Source organism: Capra hircus, chromosome 29, assembly GCF_001704415.2.
Source record: "Capra hircus breed San Clemente chromosome 29, ASM170441v1, whole genome shotgun sequence".
NCBI classification, from domain to species: Eukaryota; Metazoa; Chordata; class Mammalia; order Artiodactyla; family Bovidae; genus Capra; species Capra hircus.
Window position 1 is genome coordinate 898,145 of NC_030836.1, and position 21,330 is coordinate 919,474.

At 43.2% G+C, this 21,330-nt stretch overlaps 1 protein-coding gene across 3 annotated transcripts in view; it reads right to left on the reverse strand.

The window, feature by feature from the left end:
- DEUP1 (deuterosome assembly protein 1) overlaps positions 9,634 to 21,330 on the reverse strand; it is a 125,654-nt gene continuing 113,957 nt past the window's right edge. For all 3 annotated transcript variants that reach the window (XM_018043565.1, XM_018043566.1, XM_018043563.1), the window contains one exon: positions 9,634 to 10,597. In XM_018043565.1, coding sequence (XP_017899054.1) covers positions 10,421 to 10,597 — 177 coding nt within the window. In that variant the 3' untranslated portion in view covers positions 9,634 to 10,420. The remainder of the gene's footprint in view (positions 10,598 to 21,330) is intronic.

Below are 21,330 nucleotides of genomic sequence, written 5' to 3' on the forward strand. Positions count from 1 at the left end.
ATATGGAGAAATTGGAACTCTTAGACCTTGCTGGTAAGAAAATGGTGTAGCTACTTAGGAAAATACTTTGATAGAATTTCTCTTAAAAGTTAAATATACATTTACCATGTGAATCAGAAATTCTACTCATAGGAATGTACTCAATAAAAACAAGACATACCCACACACAGGCCTGTATGTAAGTGTTCTTAATAGCTTCATTCATAACAGCCCCAAACTGGAAACAACTCAAATGGCCTTCAACTAGTGAAACAGTAGTTAAAGAAAACATGATTTGTTAATACAACAGAAAACAACTCCTCGACAATGAAAAGAACAAAATATCAATACATGCTACCCTATGAACCACAAAAATATACCAAATGAAAGAAACCAGATGTAAAAACCCACAGAGTATCTGAGTGCATTTATATGAAATGTCCAGGTAAATCATACAGATAGAAAGTAGTTTAGTGGCTGCCTGGGCTGGGCCTGGGAAGGGGTGATGGCAAGCGGGCACTAGGGATCTTCTGAGAGATGATGGGAATGCTCTAACACTGGTTTGTGGTGATGTTTGCACAACTTCATAAATTTAGTAAAAATCATAGAGTTGTAGCCTTGAAATGGATGAATTTTATGGTATGTAAATTATTAATAGAACTGATAATGAGTAAAATGAGCTTATATTAGACAGGTTGGCACATGGTCCTCAATAAATGATAGTCTTATTCTTTCAGGATGTATTTCATCTTCTGAGCTCAGAGCTGATGCCTCCAGAGGCTGGGGATGGTAAATGCTCACAACTAGCATTTACTGACAGAATGTGGTCCACTAGAGAAGGGAATGGCAAACCACTTCAGTACTCTTGCCTTGAGAACCCCCATGAACAGTATGAAAAGGCAAAATGATAGGATACTGAAAGAGGAACTCCCCAGGTCAGTAGGTACCCAACATGCTACTGGAGATCAGTGGAGAAATAACTCCAGAAAGAATGATGGGATGGAGCCAAAGCAAAAACAATACCCAGCTGTGGATGTAACTGGTGATAGAAGCAAGGTCCGATGCTGTAAAGAGCAATATTGCATAGGAACCTGGAATGTCAGGTCCATGAATCAAGGCAAATTGGAAGTGGTCAAACAGGAGATGGCAAGAGTGAACGTCGACATTCTAGGAATCAGCAAACTAAAATAGACTGGAATGGGTGAATTTAGCTCAGATGACCATTATATCTACTACTGTGGGCAGGAATCCCTCAGAAGAAATGGAGTAGCCATCATGGTCAACAAAAGAGTCTGAAATGCAGTACTTGGATGCAATCTCAAAAACGACAGAATGATCTCTGTTCATTTCCAAGGCAAACAATTCAATATCAGAGTAATCCAAGTTTATGCCCCAACCAGTAACGCTGAAGAAGCTGAAGTTGAATGGTACTATGAAGACCTATAAGACCTTTTAGAACTAACACCCAAAAAAGATGTCCTTTTCATTGTAAGGGGCTGGAATGCAAAAGCAGGAAGTCAAGAAACACCTGGAGTAACCGGCAACTTTGGCCTTGGAATGCGGAATGAAGCAGGGCAAAGACTAATAGAGTTTTGCCAAGAAAATGCATTGGTCATAGCAAACACCCTCTTCCAACAACACAAGAGAAGACTCTACACGTGGACATCACCAGATGGTCAACACCGATATCAGATTGATTATATTCTCTGCAGCCAAAGATGGAGAAACTCTATACAGTCAAGAAAAACAAGACCAGGAGCTGACTGTGGCTCAGATCATGAACTCCTTATTACCAAATTCAGACTTAAATTGAAGAAAGTAGGGAAAACTGCTAGACCATTCAGGTATGACCTAAATCAAATCCCTTATGATTATACAGTGGAAGTGATAAATAGATTTAAGGGCCTAGATCTGATAACTAGAGTGCCTGATGAACTATGGAATGAGGTTCGTGACACTGTACAGGAGACAGGGATCAAGACCATCCCCATGGAAAAGAAATGCAAAAAAGCAAAATGGCTGTCTGGGGAGGCCTTACAAATAGCTGTGAAAAGAAGAGAGGTGAAAAGCAAAGGAGAAAAGGAAAGATATAAGCATCTGAATGCAGAGTTCCAAAGAGTAGCAAAAAGAGATAAGAAAGCCTTCTTCAGTGATCAATGCAAAGACATAGAGGAAAAGAACAGAATGGGAAAGACTAGAGATCTCTTCAGGAAAATTAGAGATACCAAGGGAACATTTCATGCAAAGATGGGCTCGATAAAGGACAGAAATGGTATGGACCTAACAGAAGCAGAAGAGATTAAGAAGAGGTGGCAACAATACACAGAACTGTACAAAAAAGATCTTCATGACCAAGATAATCATGATAGTGTGATCACTCATCTAGAGCCAGACATCCTGGAATGTGAAGTCAAGTGGGCCTTAGAAAGCATCACTACGAACAAAGCTAGTGGAGCTGATGGAATTCCAGTTGAGCTATTTCAAATCCTGAAAGATGATGCTGTGAAAGTGCTGTATTCAATATGTCAGCAAATTTGGAAAACTCAGCAGTGGCCACAGGACTGGAAAAGGTCAGTTTTCATTCCAATCCCAAAGAAACGCAATGCCAAAAAATGCTCAAACTATCACACAATTGCACTCATCTCACATGCTGGTAAAGTAATGCTCAAAATTCTCCATACTAGGCTTCAGCAATACATAAACCATGAACTTCCTGATGTTCAAGCTGGTTTTAGAAAAGGCAGAGGAACCAGAGATCAAATTGCCAACGTCTGCTGGATCATGGAAAAAGCAAGAGAGTTCCAGAAAAACATCTATTTCTGCTTTATTGACTATGCCAAAGCCTTTGACTGTGTGGATCACAATAAACTGTGGAATACTCTGAAAGAGATGGGAATACCAGACCTCCTGACCTGCTTCTTGAGAAATCTGTATGCATGTCAGGAAGCAACAGTTAGAACTGGACATGAAACAACAGACTGGTTTCAAATAGGAAAAGGATTATGTCAAGGCTATATATTGTCACCCTGCTTATTTAACTTATATTTAGAGTACATCATGAGAAATGCTGAACTGGAAGAAACACAAGCTGTAATCAAGATTTATGGGAGAAATATCAATAACTTCAGATATGCTGATGACACCACACCTGCCAAAGGATGACACCACATCATTTGGCAGGATGTGAAGAGGAACGAAAGAGCCTCTTGATGAAAGTGAAAGAGGAGAGTGAAAAAGTTGGCTTAAAGCTCAACATTCAGAGAACGAAGATCATGGCATCTTGTCCCATCACTTCATGGGAAATAGATGGGGAAACAGTGGAAACAGTGTCAGACTTTATTTTTTGGGCTCCAAAATCACTGCAGATGGTGACTGCAGCCATGAAATTAAAAGACGCTTACTCCCTGGAAGAAAAGTTATGACCAACCTAGATAGCATATTCAAAAGCAGAGACATTACTTTGCCAACTAAAGTCCGTCTGGTCAAGGCTGTGGTTTTTCCTGTGGTCATGTATGGATGTGAGATTTGGACTGTGAAGAAGGCTGAGTGCCAAAGAATTGATGCTTTTGAACTGTGGTGTTGGAGAAGACTCTTGAGAGTCCCTTGGACTGCAACGAGATCCAACCAATACATTCTGAAGGAGATCAGCCCTGGGATTTCTTTGGAAGGAATGATGCTAAAGCTGAAACTCCAGTACTTCGGCCACCTCATGTGAAGAATTGACTCATTGGAAAAGACTCTGATGCTGGGAGGGATTGGGGGCAGGAGGAGAAGGGGACGACAGAGGATGAAATGGCTGAATGGCATCACTGACTCGATGGACATGAGTCTGAGTGAACTTCGGGAGTTGGTGATGGACAGGGAGGCCTGTCGTGCTGCGACTCATGGGGTCACAAAGAGTCGGACACAACTGAGTGACTGGACTGAACTGAACTGAGCATTTACTGAGTACTCACCCTTGTAGCCTGGAGGATCCCATGGACAGAGGAGCCTGGAGGGCTACAGTCCATGGGGTCGCAGAGAGTTGTACACGACTAACTGACTAATACTCTTCCAAACTCTGTGCTACCAGCCTTCTTTAAGAATTCTCATAACAGTTCTCTGACACAGGTGGTAGTATGATGCCTGTTCTATAGGAAAGGAAATGGAAGGTTCGTTAAGGTCATGAGGTTGTGGCATGGCGAATCCCCTGTGTCCAGCACATCTAACCTGGCCAAACGTCCCGGGACCCTTTCAGTTCTGTTCAGTTCAGTTCACTCAGTCGTGTTTGACTCTTTGCGACCCCATGAATAGCAGCACGCCAGGCCTCCTTGTCCATCACTATCTCCTGGAGTTCACTGAAACTCACGTCCATTGAGTCGGTGATGCTATCCAGCCATCTCATCCTCTGTCGTCCCCTTTTCCTCCTGCCCTCTATTCCTCCCAGCATCAGAGTCTCTTCCAATGACTCACTCTTCGCATGAGGTGGCCAAAGTACTGGAGTTTCAGCTTCATCATCATTCCTTCCAAAGAACACCCAGGACTGATCTCCTTTAGAGTGGAATGGTTGGATCTCCTTGCAGTCCAAGGGACTCTCAAGAGTCTTCTCCAACACCACAGTTCAAAAGCATCAATTCTTCAGCACTCAGCTTTCTTCACAGTCCAACTCTCACATCCATACATAACCCTGGAAAAACCATAGCCTTGACTAAACGGACCTTTGTTGGCAAAGTAATGTCTCTGCTTTTGAATATGCTATCTAGGTTGGTCATAACTTTTCGTTCAAGGAGTAAGTGTCTTTTAATTTCATGGCTGCAGTCACCATCTGCAGTGATTTTGGAGCCCAAAAAGATAAAGTCTGACACCGTTTCCACTGTTTCCCCATCTATTTCCCATGAAGTGATGGGACCAGATGCCATGATCTTCGTTTTCTGAATGTTGAGCTTTAAGCCAACTTTTTCAGTCTCCTCTTTTACTTTCATCAAGAGGCTTTTTAGTTCCTCTTCACTAAGACCTAAGAATTTCTAGTCTGCTCGTGGGGCCGGCTAGGTGGTTAGAAGCATGTTCTTTGTTCTATACTCGGTCCTGCTGAAACCGTTGCTGTCTGAGGCCTGCTCTTCCAGGTTACCAGGCAGTTCTGCTCTGCAATGAGATTGTTGCTCACCGTAACAGTAATTGCCTGATTGGCCCTGACTCATGTTTCTCCTCGCCACAGGACTGTGACTATGACCCCTCTCTTTTTACGAGGTCAAATTCTGTTTTTAGTGAAGTACAGTTGATTTTGGTGGGCTGCAGCCCCTTGGGTCACAGAGAGTCAGACCCAGCTGAGTGACTGAGCAGACACGCACACACACAGCTGATTTTCAGTGTTACCTCAGTTTCAGATTCTTCTCTAGGTTATTACAAGATATTGAACTCGGCTCCCTATGATATACAGTCGGTTCCTGTTTATTTATAGTAGTGGGTATCTGTTAATCCCAAACTAATGTATCCCTCCACTGCCTTCCCCTTATGGTAAGCATGTGTTTGTTTTCCATGTCTGTGAGCCTTTTTTGTTTTGTAAATAAGTTCATTTGTACCATATTTTTAGGTTCCACATAAAAATGATACAGTATTTGTCTTTCTCTGACTTACTTCACTTGGTATGATAGTCTCTAGGTTCAACCATGTCACTGCAAATGGCATTCTTTCTTTTTTTATGCCTGAATAGTATTCCATTGTGTGTGTGTGTGTGTGTGTGTGTGTGTGTGTATAAAACACATCTTTTGGCCCATTCATTTTTGATGAACATTTAGGTAGCTTCCATGTCTTTGCTATTACAGGGCTGCTATGAACACTGGGGTGCGTATATCTTTCTGAATTAAGAGTTTTTGTCTTGTCTTTTCTGTATATATGCCCAGGAGTAAGACTGCTGAATCATATGATAACTCTATTTTTCGTTTTTTAAGGAACCTCCATACTTTTCTGTATAGTGGCTGCACCAATTTACCCTCCCACTAACAGTGTAGGAGGTTTTCTGCTTCTCCATAGCTTCTCCAGTATTTATTATTTGTAGATTTTTAAATGATGGCCATTCTGACAGGTGTGAGGTGGTACCTCATCGTGGTTTTGATTTGCATTTCTCTAATAATCTGTGATGTTGAGCATCTTTTCACGTGCCTGTTGGTCATTTGTATGTCTTCTTTGGAGAAATTCTGTTTAGGTCTTCTGTTTGTTTTTGATGGGGCTGTTTGTGGTTTGTTGTTGTTGCTGAGCTGTATGAGCCGCTGCGACCCCTCTTGACTCGTGTTGGAGGATGGTGATGTGTGGTGGGGAGCCTCTCAACACTGCTCACTGGGTTTCTGTGACTCAGGCCAGTGCTTCTGCCTCACGCCTGCCTTGGGAGTCCCTGAAGTTCACATTTCCTCAGGCTTTTCCCTCAGCCCATCGTCCATCCATTACCATCCTTAGGCCACAGTGCATCCTCTCTGTGGAAGAGCCTTTCATCAGTTTGGAATGGTTTATCCTTTAGGGTTCAGCTCTGGGTGATGCTCCAGGCTACAGGTTAGAGAGTGAGACAGTTTCAGGTGCTCACTGGGCCCAAATCCCTCTCACATTAACTACTGCATTCCTGGGATTCTAATGGTTCCTTTTGTTCTTCATTGGACTCCTATTAGACATTAGTTAAGACATGTAAAAGGAGTATGTAGACGCTCAGCTGGTCCTGTGTGAGGGTGGACATGAGTCAAATCTCCCACACCCACCAACATTCAGACAAATTCACAGTGTTGTGCTCTTTTCTGTAGCTGGCAGTCTGACGTGGCTAGGAGTTTGTCTTGTATCTAAACTGCCTCAAACTTCCTCCGCTTTTTGCCTTTGCGTTCCCATGTCTGGATTCATTGCACCCATTAATCACTACTTCTCAAATACCTGCCATGACCAAGACCTGTGCTGGGTGCACCGAGGAGGCAGAGAAGCCCTGCTGCTGCTGCTGCTGCTAAGTCGCTTCAGTCGTGTCTGACTCTGCGCGACCCCATAGACAGCAGCCCACCAGGCTCCGCCGTCCCCGGGATTCTCCAGGCAAGAACACTGGAGTGGGTTGCCATTTCCTTTTCCAATGCATGAAAGTGAAAGTGAAAGTGAAGTCACTCAGTCGTTAGCAACCCCACGGACTGCAGCCTACCAGGCTCCTCCGTCCATGGGATTTTCCAGGCAAGAGTACTGGAGTGGGGTGCCACTGCCTTCTCTGAGAGAAGCCCTAATGCTCCTCTTTTCCAGGGGCTTTCAGGCCAGTTGGAGAGACTGGAGGCACACGTGTAAGGAGAAATTGTACATTCCCTGAGCAAATGGGATGGGAAGAGGATAACCCCACAGCACGGAGTCAAGTTAACCATGGCTGAGACAGCGCAGGGATCCAGACAAACCCACCGCAGGGCAGGCCTCTGTTTGGGGAGCGAGATGCCGAGAGACGCTCTCCCACAGCGGCCGGCAGCGTCTCAGGACTGTCCTCCGCTGAGCCAGAGCAGTGCTGCAGACATGATCCAGAGTTGGCTATCATGGTAACGGAAACATGGGTGTTATCTGTTTTCCCAGCAGCCCTCACTCCCTCAAATTTGCTCAATTCTCAAACCAGTTTGCTCTTGGATAATTAAAAATAAGGGCTTCCCAGGTGGCTCAGTGGTAAAGAATCCACCTGCAATGCAGGAGACATGGGTTTGGTTCCTGGGTCGGAAAGATCCCCTGGAGAAGGAAATGGCAACCCACTCCAGTATCCTTGCCTGGAGAATCCCATGGACAGAGGAGCCTGACGGGCTACAGTCCCTGGGGTCACAAAGAGTCTGATGTGACTGAAGACGTATGCACAATCACTTAAGATGTAAAAATATATATTTGGATCATTACCAGGCCAAAGTTAACTCAAGTTCCACCTCCTCTTTGGAGGTGATTCCCAGCATTAGACGGCCTGATGAGTCTTCCTCAGACGGCCTGTGGCCCTCCTCCTCCTCCCTCCATCATGTTGTAGCTCAATCATGGGCTAAATAGACTTTTTTTTTATATTGGTTTAGCCTTTTCCTTTTTTTAGTTTTTAAATTTATTTTTTAATTGAAGGATAATTGCTTTACAGAATTTTGTCAGTGTCGTACAAAGGAGGTTATAACCACTCTTTGCTGATGTAATAACAGGACCTCTGCTTTTTGTTCACTCCCTCCCACAGCAACACCTGGGGCAATTGTGGCCTCCTGGATCTGGCGAGGGGGGAGGGGAAGAGGAGGGGGAGAGGGAGGAGGAGGGGAGGAGCAGCAGGCAGGCCTCACTCCTCTCCTTTCAATGTTCAACCAGAGCTGCTTGCTTTTTATCTCAACCATATATGTGTTGGGCCTCAGCCTATAATTTCTTTTGAATGTTGAAACCACTGTTTTAAGAAACTGAGTATGAAGAGGAAAGCTGAAATAGTGATTTAAAAGAAGCTTGCTTTGTAAAGCAACTGCACTCCAATAAAAAACAAACAAAAAACAAAGGCAAAGAAAGAAGTTTGCTTGTGGACTTGACAAAATGATCCGGAGAGGCAAGTGTACTGTCAGTCCTGGACATAGTCCATGTTCACGCTCTCTTGACTCTGGTGTGTGTGCGTGTGCGTGTGCGTGTGTGTGTGTGCGCGCACGCACTCAGTCATGTCCAACTCTCTTGTGACCCCCTAGACTGTGGGCTCCTCTGTCCATGGGGCTTCCCAGGCAAGAATGCTGGAGCAGGTTGCCATTTCCTTCTCCAGGGGATCTTTTCAACCCAGGGATCAAATCCTGAGACTCCTGCACTGCAGGCAGATTTTTTATCACTGAGCCCCACTGGAAGCCCCTTGACTTGGTTAGATTTTAAGATAATCGTCATCCAGATCTTTGTTTCCACATGCAGTTTCCAATCACATGTTAACCCTGAAGAGAATGAAGTGCATTCAGACGTAGCATGTTTTAAATTTTTGCATTGTTTGTATTTGCATTAGGGATATAAAGGTTTTAGAATTTGTCCATGGACTGTTCTTTTCCTAAACACAAATTTTCTTGCATCTTCTAAAGATAATGTTTCCCATCTTCTAAAGATAACACTGAAAAATATCCTTTGTGTCCAGGATAGAAATCAACTAAGTAGTTTAAGGAATGATAACTTGGGTTGTTTTCCTCATGTGAAACTTTGTACCCACCGATGTTCTGTCACGAAACGTGGTTTCCGTGGACACAGTGCTACTCACCACTTGCGTGCTCACAAGAGGCAGTGCTGGAAAGTGGTAAAAGCCAGAGCCGGTAGTCAGAGGCTGGCATTTCTCTCTTACTCACCATGATTCTAGTAAGTACTTAACAGCTTGAGTCCTAGGAACAAGGATACTAGCCTTGCTGACTTCCCAGGCTTGTCCTGGGTAGAAATAAATAATTCTCTGTGAAGCCTTTTTGCAAATATCAAGAGCTCTACAAATCCACGTGGCTGTGTCACTGAAGTGAACAGGGCTCTTCATTTCCCATGGCAATGACACTCATCTAAAGGACATCGTGACTTATCTCTCTGCATGTGGAGATTCAGTTTCCTCAAAGAGAAAAATAACACTATACAAGCTGTAGGGCTTACCTGGAATAATGACACAGGGATTTTTCATAATCTTTATATAAACGTCATTTTTAAAGAAAGAAAAATGAATTATCACTCTTGTTTATTTGTAACTTGAGTTTTATTGTTCGCTACCATGCTATTACTCTTCTATACAGACTTGGCATTTGCATTTTAAGTCCAAAGAATGTCTCATTTCTTTATTATATTTAAAACAGAGGTATTACAAAGGAGAAAGTAACAGTGATGCTTTCTATTTTATGTCCATGAAGTAATTAGTACATGAAGCATTAATCTTTGGCACATGTTTTAAGCATGCAGACAGTATGTGCCACATCTTTTTGCGTTAAAACAGAAAGACATTACAAAGATGAATGCAGAAACAGTAAGCTCTATGTTTTTTTCTAAAAGAAATTTTAGGATATTTACATAGTTTAAAATACTTAATATTTTTCATTTAAAAAAATCCTTGAATTTTCAAACCTAGTACAATGGAGCTGCACTTCCTGTGTTTATTCTTAGAATATCATGCAGCCCTTTCCCTCATCATGTGTTGTTACAGAGGAAATGGGTTCCCGTACACATTAAAGTGGGGAAAAGCTGCAATATTTAATTCCAAACAATTCCTTAGACTGGAGGGAACAAGTCTCTTTTGGAGTAGTCATGTTTATTTTACGGTAACTTTGTAGCTAAACAATTTATTATGTTAATACAGAAATACAAAGAGCTTTATCAAACAAAATACTTACTATTTTCTAGCTGCCTTACAGAAATGATTTACTCAAGAAAACAGAACAAAATTTCTCAGTTTCATTAATCAGCTGTGTAAATATTTTGCCAGAGCTTTGTTTTCCTGGGGTGGGGGAAGCAAATAAAAACGTTTAAAAGCTCATATGTGTCTACTGTGTTTTAGCTTGGTGTATTTATTAAGAGTAAATTCTGTGTGTCTTTGCAGTTCATCAATATGTGTATTGAGAAGTTTTTCAAGTTCTTTTGCTCGCTTCTCCTCCTCCAGAAGGAAATGCTGTGTAGCCAGAGAAGCCGGGAAGGATGTATCTGGGGGAGACTAAAGAGAGAAGAGAAAGTTAGATGAGTAACACAAGGGCTTTTACAAGCTTCGTGATTCTTGGCATGCGTCACCCCTGACAAGCTGCCAAACGCTGCAGCTCTTAATGAAAAATATATCTTAAGCTGAACTCTCTACACCAGTGTAATGTAGTCACTGCTAATGAAGTCCTCAAGGAACAAATTTAAAAACTGGCTTAAAAAGGGGGCTAATGGCTGCATGCAGTTAGCCAGATGAGGCGGGATAAAAGCATGATGTTTGGTAGGAGGGTCTGTCCAGTTGCAGCTGAGATCACCTCAGTGATGAGTGCCGGGTTGCACCCTTCATGTGGTGTGGAAGTGCTTAGTTACCTGTGATCTGTCTAGTGCTTATTTACACACACACACACACAATGTGTGACTGAGGAATAAAGAGCAATGATAGATAATTTTACAGTGCTTTGTTCAAAATTAATGTTTTAGGTTAATTAAAAAAAATAAGTTGGGGAAATTTTTACTTTTGTTTTTTAGTTCTGCAGCACCCCCAGACTCTTCTTCAACTTTTGTTTTATTAGAAGAATGGGATTTTTATAAAGCCTAAGAAGAATCCACGATCGGAACACAGTCCCCAAGCCTGGTCTCTGGCAGAGGCGTACGGACTGGGGCGGAGGACGGTGGCGTGCAGCCAACTCATGGGGCAGCCCCAGCGCAGCTGCCGGGCCAGGTACCACTTCTTCACTCAAAGAGAATATGACAGTCTGTGGGGCGTGGGACACTGCTGTTGATCTGGCAAATACATTCTTTTTAATACTCAGTAAGGAGGAAGGTCAGAAGTAGCTGGCATTCTTCTGGGACAGACAACATCCACGTTCTCACCCCAGCATGATGTTTTATGCTAATGGTGCTGTCATAACATACTCTGGAGGAGCCTGGATCAGCTGCACTTTCCAAAGACGCAGATACAGTAACACAAGCATCATGCTAAGACATGAGCAAGAATCGGTCAGCATGCTGAAGGCTTGGAAAGACAGAGGTACTTCAGAGAGTTAAGAGGGAAACCCCAGAAGCAATTCAGGGCTTGACACTCTGTTTGTAGGTGTCTGGAGATATGGAGCATGTCAGGACATCTTTTAAGGACAAATTAATGTACCTTGTACTTCTTATCAGTATGAAAGAAGCATAAAGCTTGGCAGGTCTCTTCAAGTTTTGGAGGCAGCATCTTCCACTCTGGGGAGGAATAAACTGAATCATTTATTATGTGACACAGAAGGCTGTTTTGTTTGTTTTTAAGAAGGGCCCAGAGCAAGAAAGGGCTCTGCAGTCAGCTGGGAGTGGGGCACAAGCTGTCTTGCTACTTGGGTGAAATGGCTTAGCAGATTTCATACTAGAAGTTGTGGTAGAGAAAAACGGTGGTAGGCGCTTTGTGAAGCCTCTGGCAAGTTTCAAAGGGGAAGCTGTATTACAATCCCTTCAGCCAGGCCATCTGCAGCAGAACATTGTATACTATTTGCAAGACAGTTCCTGTCATGCTCATGAGCCTTGGTTGAGACAGAGCATCTAAGACGCAGACAGGATGACTTGACCTAGCCTCTGATTTGGCTATTCCAATAGAATTATGCATGGGTCCACTAACACTGTCTCCCTTTACCCAGGTTCTTCTAGCTACTATTCCTGTTGAATGTCTGATCTGCTTGCAATAGAGACCAAAGCTGAGCTCCTGAGATAGCACCATCCCTCAAGGAGATCAACCAGACTCTTGGTGGTCCCTCAATCCTTGGAAAGGGCACAAAGGGCAATAAGCCATCCTTAATGGAACTGATGTGTATCCTACAGTCTGCATCTCCTGCCCGCAGGCCTTGGCCAGCACCACTGTCTAAGGGCTCACAGAGTAACTGATTGATCGACCTGAGATCCTGACTAATAATAAACAAACCTACTTTACAGCAGAGAAGTATGGCAGTGAGGACATGATCAGGTGTCCATTGGTTCCACCACATATGGCATATTTGTCTTCAGAGGGTGCTAACCTGACAGGCTTCCTCAAGGCATAGCTGAGGCGTTAGCGTGTCAACCATATCCTATGAGCATGGCAGCCATTCTTCAGGACATGGTGTGGACTTTAAACCAATGGCTGTCACAGGCTACTGCGTTTGTAACAGTGATCTGGGAACAGAAGGAGGACGTAGGAACGGCTTCATGCTCTGTTCACCCTCTTGGAGAATTTGTACCTTCTCTCTCTGTCTTTAGGCTCTCTTGGTCTACAGATCTTCGGTGTCAGAGAAGGAAAGCCTCTCACCAAGTGAGACCGTGGAGTCTCCCAAACTTAAAGCTTTGGCAGCATCTAGTCACAGGACTCTTCATGCTGACAGGTTGGAGGCACAGAAAAGAGGTGTGATACCGGCAGAGGCACCTGACCCCGAGCATCATCAGGGCTGAGACCGTCACTACACGGGGGCAGTGAAGACTACGTCTGGGACTCAGGTAATCCATGGAGGGGCTCTTTCAGTGCTTTAATGTCTAGTTTTAAGTACAGGTGCCAAACCACATCCTGCTAAGGGCATAGGAACCAGGGGCTTACCCCACAAGGCCAGCCATCTGGACCAACAGGCGTGTAGGTTGAGGGGGAAGGGAATCTAGAGAGGGTGAGGAGACTATGAGTGTCAGTTAAGTCCTAGAGATGGCATCAAGGGCTACTGGTTATTCCACTGACCCTCCTCCTGTAAGTTTTCCCAGAAATTATGACCAGTCAGAATCTTGGAGAAGCTAGGCCTGAATGGAATGAACAATGTGAAGAGAACATGGATCTGAGTGGTTCAAGCAGGGGACCATAATGGATGCTGCCCATGTCTACCCAGACCCCATCACCAGGCTGCACATCTATCTCCCAGCTGCCCTGGGTTTTGGCTGCTAACAGCTCACAGGTGGCCCCTTCTCTGAAGATCTGCCCGTGGCTGAACTGGAGCCTCCTGCCTCACCTGGGAAGTTGCAACCCCCCCTCTTCTCAGGGGCAGTGACTGATTGACATGGGGATACAAAACACCAGCGGGGAAGATGGTGGAGTAGACAGGCCCTGAGCTCACCTCCTCTCACAGGCATATCAGAATCACAACTGTCTGCAGAGCAACTATCATAGAAAAAGACTGGAATCTATCAGGAAAGATCTACAATGAACGACAGAAGAAGGAACCACAATAAGACAAGTAGGAAGAGTGGATCCATGATATGGTGAAATCTCACACCCCCTAGGGAGGCGGCTCACACATGGGAGAATAATTAAACTGTAGAGGTTCTCCCACAGCAGAGTCCTGAGCGCCACACCGAGCTCCCCAGCACAGGTTACAGCACTGGGAAGAGGAGCCTCCAGAGCATTTGGCTTTGAAGGCCATCAGGGCTTAATTGCAGGAGCCCCACAGGACTAGGGGAAAAAGACTTCACTCTTAAAGGGCTCACACAAAATCTCATGTATAAGAGGACCCAAGGCAAGAGCAGTAATTTGATAGGAGCCTAACTTCCTGATGTTCAAGCTGGTTTTAGAAAAGGCAGAGGAACCAGAGATCAAATTGCCAACATCCGCTGGATCATGGAAAAAGCAAGAGAGGTCCAGAAAAACATCTATTTCTGCTTTAGTGACTATGCCAAAGCCTGGCACTATGCAGATCACAACAAACTCTGGAAAATTCTGAAAGAGATGGAATACCAAACCACCTGACTTGCCTCTTGAGAAATCTGTATGCAGGTCAGGAAGCAACAGTTAGAACTGGACATGGAACAACGGACTGGTTCCAAATAGGAAAAGGAGTACGTCAAGGCTGTATATTGTCAGCCTGCTTATTTAACTCATATATGCAGAGTACACCATGAGAAATGCTGGACTGGAAGAAACACACACTGGAATCAAGATTTCCAGGAGAAATATCAATAACCTCAGATATGCAGATGACACCACCCTTATGGCAGAAAGTGAAGAGAAACTAAAAAGCCTCTTGATGAAAGTAAAAGAGGAGAGTGAAAAAGTTGGCTTAAAGCTCAACATTCAGAAAACGAAGATCATGGCATCCGGTCCCATCACTTCATGGGAAATAGATGGGGAAACAGTGGAAACAGTGTCAGACTTTAGTTTTTTGGGCTCCAAAATCACTGCAGTTGGTGACTGCAGCCATGAAATTAAAAGATGCTTACTCCTTGGAAGAAAAGTTATGACCAACCCAGATAGCATATTGAAAAGCAGAGACATTAGTTTGCTGACTAAGGTCCACCTAGTCAAGGCTATGGTTTTTCCAGTAGTCATGTATGGATGTGAGAGTTGGACTGTGAAGAAAGCTGAGCGCTGAAGAATTGATGCTTTTGAACTGTGGTGTTGGAGAAGACTCTTGAGATGCCTTGGACTGCAAGGAGATCCAACCAGTCCATTCTGAAAGAGATCAACCCTGGGGTTTCTTTGGAAGGAATGATGCTAAAGCTGAAACTCCAGTACTTTGGCCACCTCATGGGAAGAGCTGACTCATTGGAAAAGACTCTGATGCTAGGAGGGATTGCAGGCAGGAGGAGAAGGGGACAACCGAGAATGAGATGGCGGGATGGCATCACTGACTTGATGGACATGAATCTGAATGAACTCTGGGTTTGGTGATGGACAGGGAGGCCTGGCGTGCTGCGATTCATGGGGTCACAAAGAGTCGGACACGACTGAGCGACTGAACTGAACTGAACTGGGGCAGATCTACCTGGTGGCCTTGGAGAGTCTCCTGGAGAGGCAGGGAATGGCTGCAGCTCACCCTGGGGACAAAGACACCAGTGTCAGACATATTGGGGAATATTCAACTGCACGAACGCTCTTGGCAGCTGGCATCTTGGATCATCAGCGCCAAGACCTGGCCCCACCTAACAGCCTGCATGTGACAGTGCTGGGACACTTCAGGCAAAATAACTAAGTGGGGGAAACACAGCCCTCCCCATCAGCAGACAAGCTTCCTAAAGGCTAAAGGGCACACAGCCCCCTGTGGATACACCTAGACAGGGCCTGGACCACCAGAGGGCCAGGACCCAGCTCTACCTACCAGTGGGCAGGCATCAGCCTCTCTTTTTAGACAGCCTGCACAAACCTCTAGACCAGCCTCATCCACCAGGGAGCAGACACCAGAAGCAAGAAAACTATAATCTTGTAAGGCACGCCAGACCTTCTTGAGACTAGCTGGCCCTGGCCCTGACCACTAGCAGGCTAACACAACCTCCAGACACCTTAGTCCCCATACTCAACGGTATCATGAACTGCCTCCCCGACAATGATCTGAAATGAGCTCTGGGATCCCTGGGCCCTGCATCCAGACTCCAGGAACCAGGTCTGCCTGACAGTAGGCAGGCACTAATGCCAGGATCTGGCTTTACCTGCCAGTGAGTGGGCAAAAGCCTTAGTCTTTGGGACCCTGATCCTGCCCACCAGTGAGCCGGCACTAGCCCCAGCCTCCTTAGGATTCCATAACCAGGCACTTCATCACCATGCCCCACTGAACAGCAGCCAGCAAAGTCTGCACAAGACAGGGTCTGGCAACCATCCAGACTAGGGACCGACCAAGCTTCCTGGACACCCACACACCCTGCTGGACCCAAGCAGCCCTCTCAGGGGGAACCTCTAGCTTGGGTGACAACAGGGGAGTGCACTGCTTGGGGCAATACGATGCCTTCTCCAAGGTCAAGCAATGTTAACTGATCTGCTGTATGTATTAAAATACAAATAGCAACTTAGACAAAATGAGCTGGCGGAGGAGTACATTCCAAATGAAGGAATAAGATACATCTTTATAAGAAGAGCTAAGTGATGTGGAGATAGGCAATCTACCCAAGAAAGAGTTCAGAGTAATGATCATAAAGATACTCAAAGAACTCTGGAGAAGCATGGATGCACAGAGTGAGAAATTAGAAATTAAGAGTTAGAAGCTATAAGTAACAACCAAGCAGAGATGAGTAATACAACAACTCAAATGAAAAAATACACTACAAGCAATCAATAACAGAATAAAAATGATTCAAAAGAATGGATCACTGAGCTAGAAGACAGAGTAATGGAAATCACTGCTGTTGAACAGAAAACAGAATTAAAAGAAATGAGGACAGTGTAACAGACTTCTGGGACAATATCAAGTACACTAATATTTGCATTAAAGAAGTCCCAGGAGGAGAAGAGACAAAAGGGACCCAAGAAGATATCTGGAGATAATAGCTGAAAACCTCCCAAACCTGGGAAAGGAAATAGCTACCCATGTCCAGGAAGTACAGAGACTCCCAAACAGGATTAACCCACAGAGCAACACACGAAGACACACAGTAATCAAAATGAAAAAATTACCGAGAGAACACTAAAATCAGTAAGGGAAAAGCAAGAAATAAAATGCAAGGGAATTGCCAAGAGGCTATGAGCTGATTTTTGCAGCACAAACTCTGCAGTTCAGAAGGGAGTGGCAAGATAATATTTAAAGTGATGAAAGGGAAAAGCCTACAACCAAGAACATTCTGCCCAGCAAGGCTCTCATTCAGATTTGATGGAGAGATAAAAAACTCTGTAGACAAACAGAGGCTAAGAGAATTCAGCACCACCAAAGCAGCTTTACAAATATTAAAGGAACTTCTTTAGGCGAAAAAGGCCACAACTAGAAACAAGAAAATTATGGGAGGAAAAATCTCTCTAGTAAAGGAAAACATAAAATAAAGGTAGGAAATCATCCACACACAAAGCTAGCAGGGAGGTTAAAGGACAAAAGTAGTAAAATCATGTATTTCTACAATAAACAGTTAAGAGATACACAGAACAATTAGATATACACACAAAATATGCTAATACACACAAAAAAGAAAAAGGAATCTGGTCATAACAGTAAAGATAGTGATCAAATCATAAAAAATAAAGGAAATAAAAGACCTACAAAAATAAATCCAAAACAACTAACAAAATGGCATTGAGTACACACATATCAATAATCACCTTAAATATAAATGAACTAAATGCTCCAACCAAAACACACAGACTGTCTGAATGGATCAAAAGATCCAAGATCAAAAGACTGGCATATTGCTTCCTATAAGAGACCCATTTCAGATCTGGAGACACATACAAACTAAAAGTGGGGGGGATGGAAAAAGATTCTATGCAAAAGGAACTCAAAAGAAAGACAGACTTGCAATACTTATATCAGACAAAATAGACTTTAAAATAAAGACTGTTACAAGAGGCAAGGATACTACATAATGATTAAAGGATCAATCAAAGAAGAAGATATAACAACTGTTAATACATATGCACCCAACATAGAAGCATCTCAATATATAAGGCAGATGCCAACAGACATAAAAGGAGAAATTGACAGTAATACAATCTTCCAACAACACAAAAGCAAACTCTATACATGGACATCACCAGATAGGCAACACTGAAATCATATTGATTATATTCTTTGCAGCCAAAGATAGAGAAGCTCTATACAGTCAGCATAAACAAGACCGGGAGCTGACTGTGGCTCAGATCATGAACTCCTTATTGTCAGATTCAGACTTAAATTGAAGAAAGTAGGGAAAACCACTAGACCATTCAGGTATGACCTAAATCAAATCCGTTATAACTATACAGTGGAAATGAGAAATAGATTTAAGGGACTAGATATGATAGACAGAGTGCCTGATGAACTATGGACGGAGGTTTGTGACATTGTACAGGAGATAGGAATCAAGACAATCCCCAAGAAAAAGAAATGCGAAAAAGCAAAATGGCTATCTGAGGAGGCCTTACAAATTGCTGTGAAAAGAAGGGAAATGAAAAGCAAAGGAGAAAAGGAAAGATATACCCATTTGAATGCAGAGTTCCAAAGAATAGCAAGGAGAGATAAGAAAGCCTTCCTCAGTGATCAGTGCAAAGAAATAGAGGAAAACAATAGAATGGGAAAGACTAGAGATCTCCAAGAAAATTAGAGATATCAAGGGAACATTTCATGCAAAGATGGGCTCGATAAAGGACAGAAATGGTATGGACCTAACAGAAGCAGAAGAGATTAAGAAGAGGTGGCCAGAATACACAGAAGGACTGTACAAAAAAGATATTCACAACCCAGATAATTATGATGGTGTGATAACTCACACTCACCTAGAGCCAGACATCCTGGAATGTGAAGTCAAATGGGCCTTATGAAGCATCACTACAAACAAAGCTAGTGGAGGTGATGGAATTCCAGTTGAGCTGTTTCAAATCCTGAAAGATGATGACGTGAAAGCGCTATATTCAATATGTCAGCAAATTTTGAAAACTCAGCAGTGGCCACAGGACTGGAAAAGGTGAGTTTTCATTTCAATCCCAAAGAAAGGCAATGCCAAAGAATGCTCAAACTACTGCTCAAAATTCTCCACGCCAGGCCTCAGCAATACGTGAACTTGCAGATGTTCAAGCTGGTTTTAGAAAAGGCAGAGGAACCAGAGATCAAATTGCCAACATCTGCTGAATCACTGAAAAAGCAAGAGAGTTCCAGAAAAACATCTATTTCTGCTTTAGTGACTATGCCAAAACCTGGCACTATGCAGATCACAACAAACTCTGGAAAATTCTGAAAGAGGTGGGAATACCAGGCCACCTGACCTGCCTCTTAAGAAACCTGTATGCATGTCAGGAAGCAACAGTTAGAACTGGACATGGAACAACAGACTGGTTCCAAGTAGGAAAAGGAGTATGTCAAGGCTGTATATTGTCAGCCTGCTTATTTAACGTATATGCAGAGTACATCATGAGAAATGCTGGGTTGGAAGAAGCACAAGCTGGAATCAAGACTGCCGGGAGAAATATCAATAACCTCAGATATGCAGATGACACCACCCTTATGGCAGAACGTGAAGAACTAAAGAGCCTCTTGATGAAAGTGAAAGAGGAGAGTGAAAAAATTGGCTTAAAGCTCAACATTCAGAAAACTAAGATCATGGCATCCGGTCCCATCACTTCATGGGAAATAGATGGGGAAACAGTGGAAACAGTGGCTGACTTTATTTTTTTGGGCTCCAGAATCACTGTAGATGGTGATTGCAGCCATGAAATTAAAAGATGCTTACTCCTTGGAAGGAGAGTTATGACCAACCTAGATAGCATATTCAAAAGCAGAGCCATTACTTTGCCAACAAAGGTCCATCTAGTCAAGGCTAAGATTTTTCCAGTAGTCATGTATGGATGTGGGAGTTGGACTGTAACATAAGCTGAGCACCAAAGAATTGACGCTTTTGAACTGTGGCATTGGAGAAGACTCTTGAGAGTGCCTTGGACTGCAAGGAGATCCAACCAGTCCATCCTAAAGGAGATCAGTCCTGGGTATTCATTGGAAGGACTGATGCTGAAGGTGAAACTCCAATACTTTGGCCACCTGATGTGAAGAGGTGACTCATTTGAAAAGGCCCTGATGCTGGGAAAGATTGAGGGCAGGAGGAGAAAGGGACAACAGAGGGTGAGGTAGTTGGATGGCATCACCGACTCAATGGACCTGGGTTTGGGAGGACTCCGGGAGTTGGTGATGGACAGGGAGGCCTGGTGTGCTGCAGTTCATGGGGCTGCAAAGAGTCAGACACGACTGAGCGACTGGACTCAACTGAACTGACAATAATAGTGGGGCACTTTAACACCCCACTTACCTCAATGGACAAATTGTCCATACATAAAATCAATAAACACAGGTCTTACATACCACATTAGACCACATGAACTCAACTGATATTTTTGGACATTCCTTCCAAAAGCAGCAGAATACAGATTCTCTTGAAGTACACATGGAACATTCTCCAGGACAGATCACATGCTAGGCTGAAAAAGAAGCTTGATAAATTTAAGAAAACTGAAATCATGTCATGCATCTTTTCTGATCACAACACTATAAGACTAGAAATAACTATAAGAAAAAATTTGCAACAAACACAAAAATGTACAGGCTAAACAATAGGCTATTCAACAACCACTGAAGAAATCAGAGGAAATCAAAAAATACTAGAGACAAATGAAAATGCAAACGTGACAATCCAAAAACTTATGGGATGCAGCAAAAACAGTTCTAACAGGGACTTTTACAGCAATACAACCTTGCCTCAGAAATAAGCAACTCAACCTTACACCAAAAGCAGCTAGAGAAAGAAGAACAAAGTAAAAGTTAGAATAAGGAAAGAAATCATCAAGATCAGAGCAGAATTAAATGAAATAGAGGCTAAAAAACAACAGAAAAGATCAATGAAGATAAAATCCGGTTCTTTGAAAAAATATAATTAATAAACTTTATAGCCAGACTCATCAACAGAAAAAAAGAAAGAGCCCAACTCTTAGAAATGAAAAAGAAAAAGATACAAACAATACCACAAAAATACAAAGAACCATAAGAGACTATTAACAAGCAATTATATGCCAATAAAATGGAAAACCTAGAAAAAATTCTTAGAAAGGTACCATCTCTCAAGACTGAATGAGGAAGAAACAGAAGACACGAATAGACCAATTACAAGTACTGAAATTAAATCAGTAATTTTAAAGCTTCCAATAAATCAAAGTCCAGGACCAAATGGCTTCACCGGTAAATTCTACCAAACATTTAGGGAAGAATTAAGACCTATCCTTCTGAAACTGTTCCCCAAAAATTACAGAGGAAGGAACACTTCTGAACTCATTCTATGAGGCCACCATCACCCTGATACCAAAACCAGACAAAGATATCACAGAAAAAAAACAAAACTACAGGCCAATATCACTGATGAACT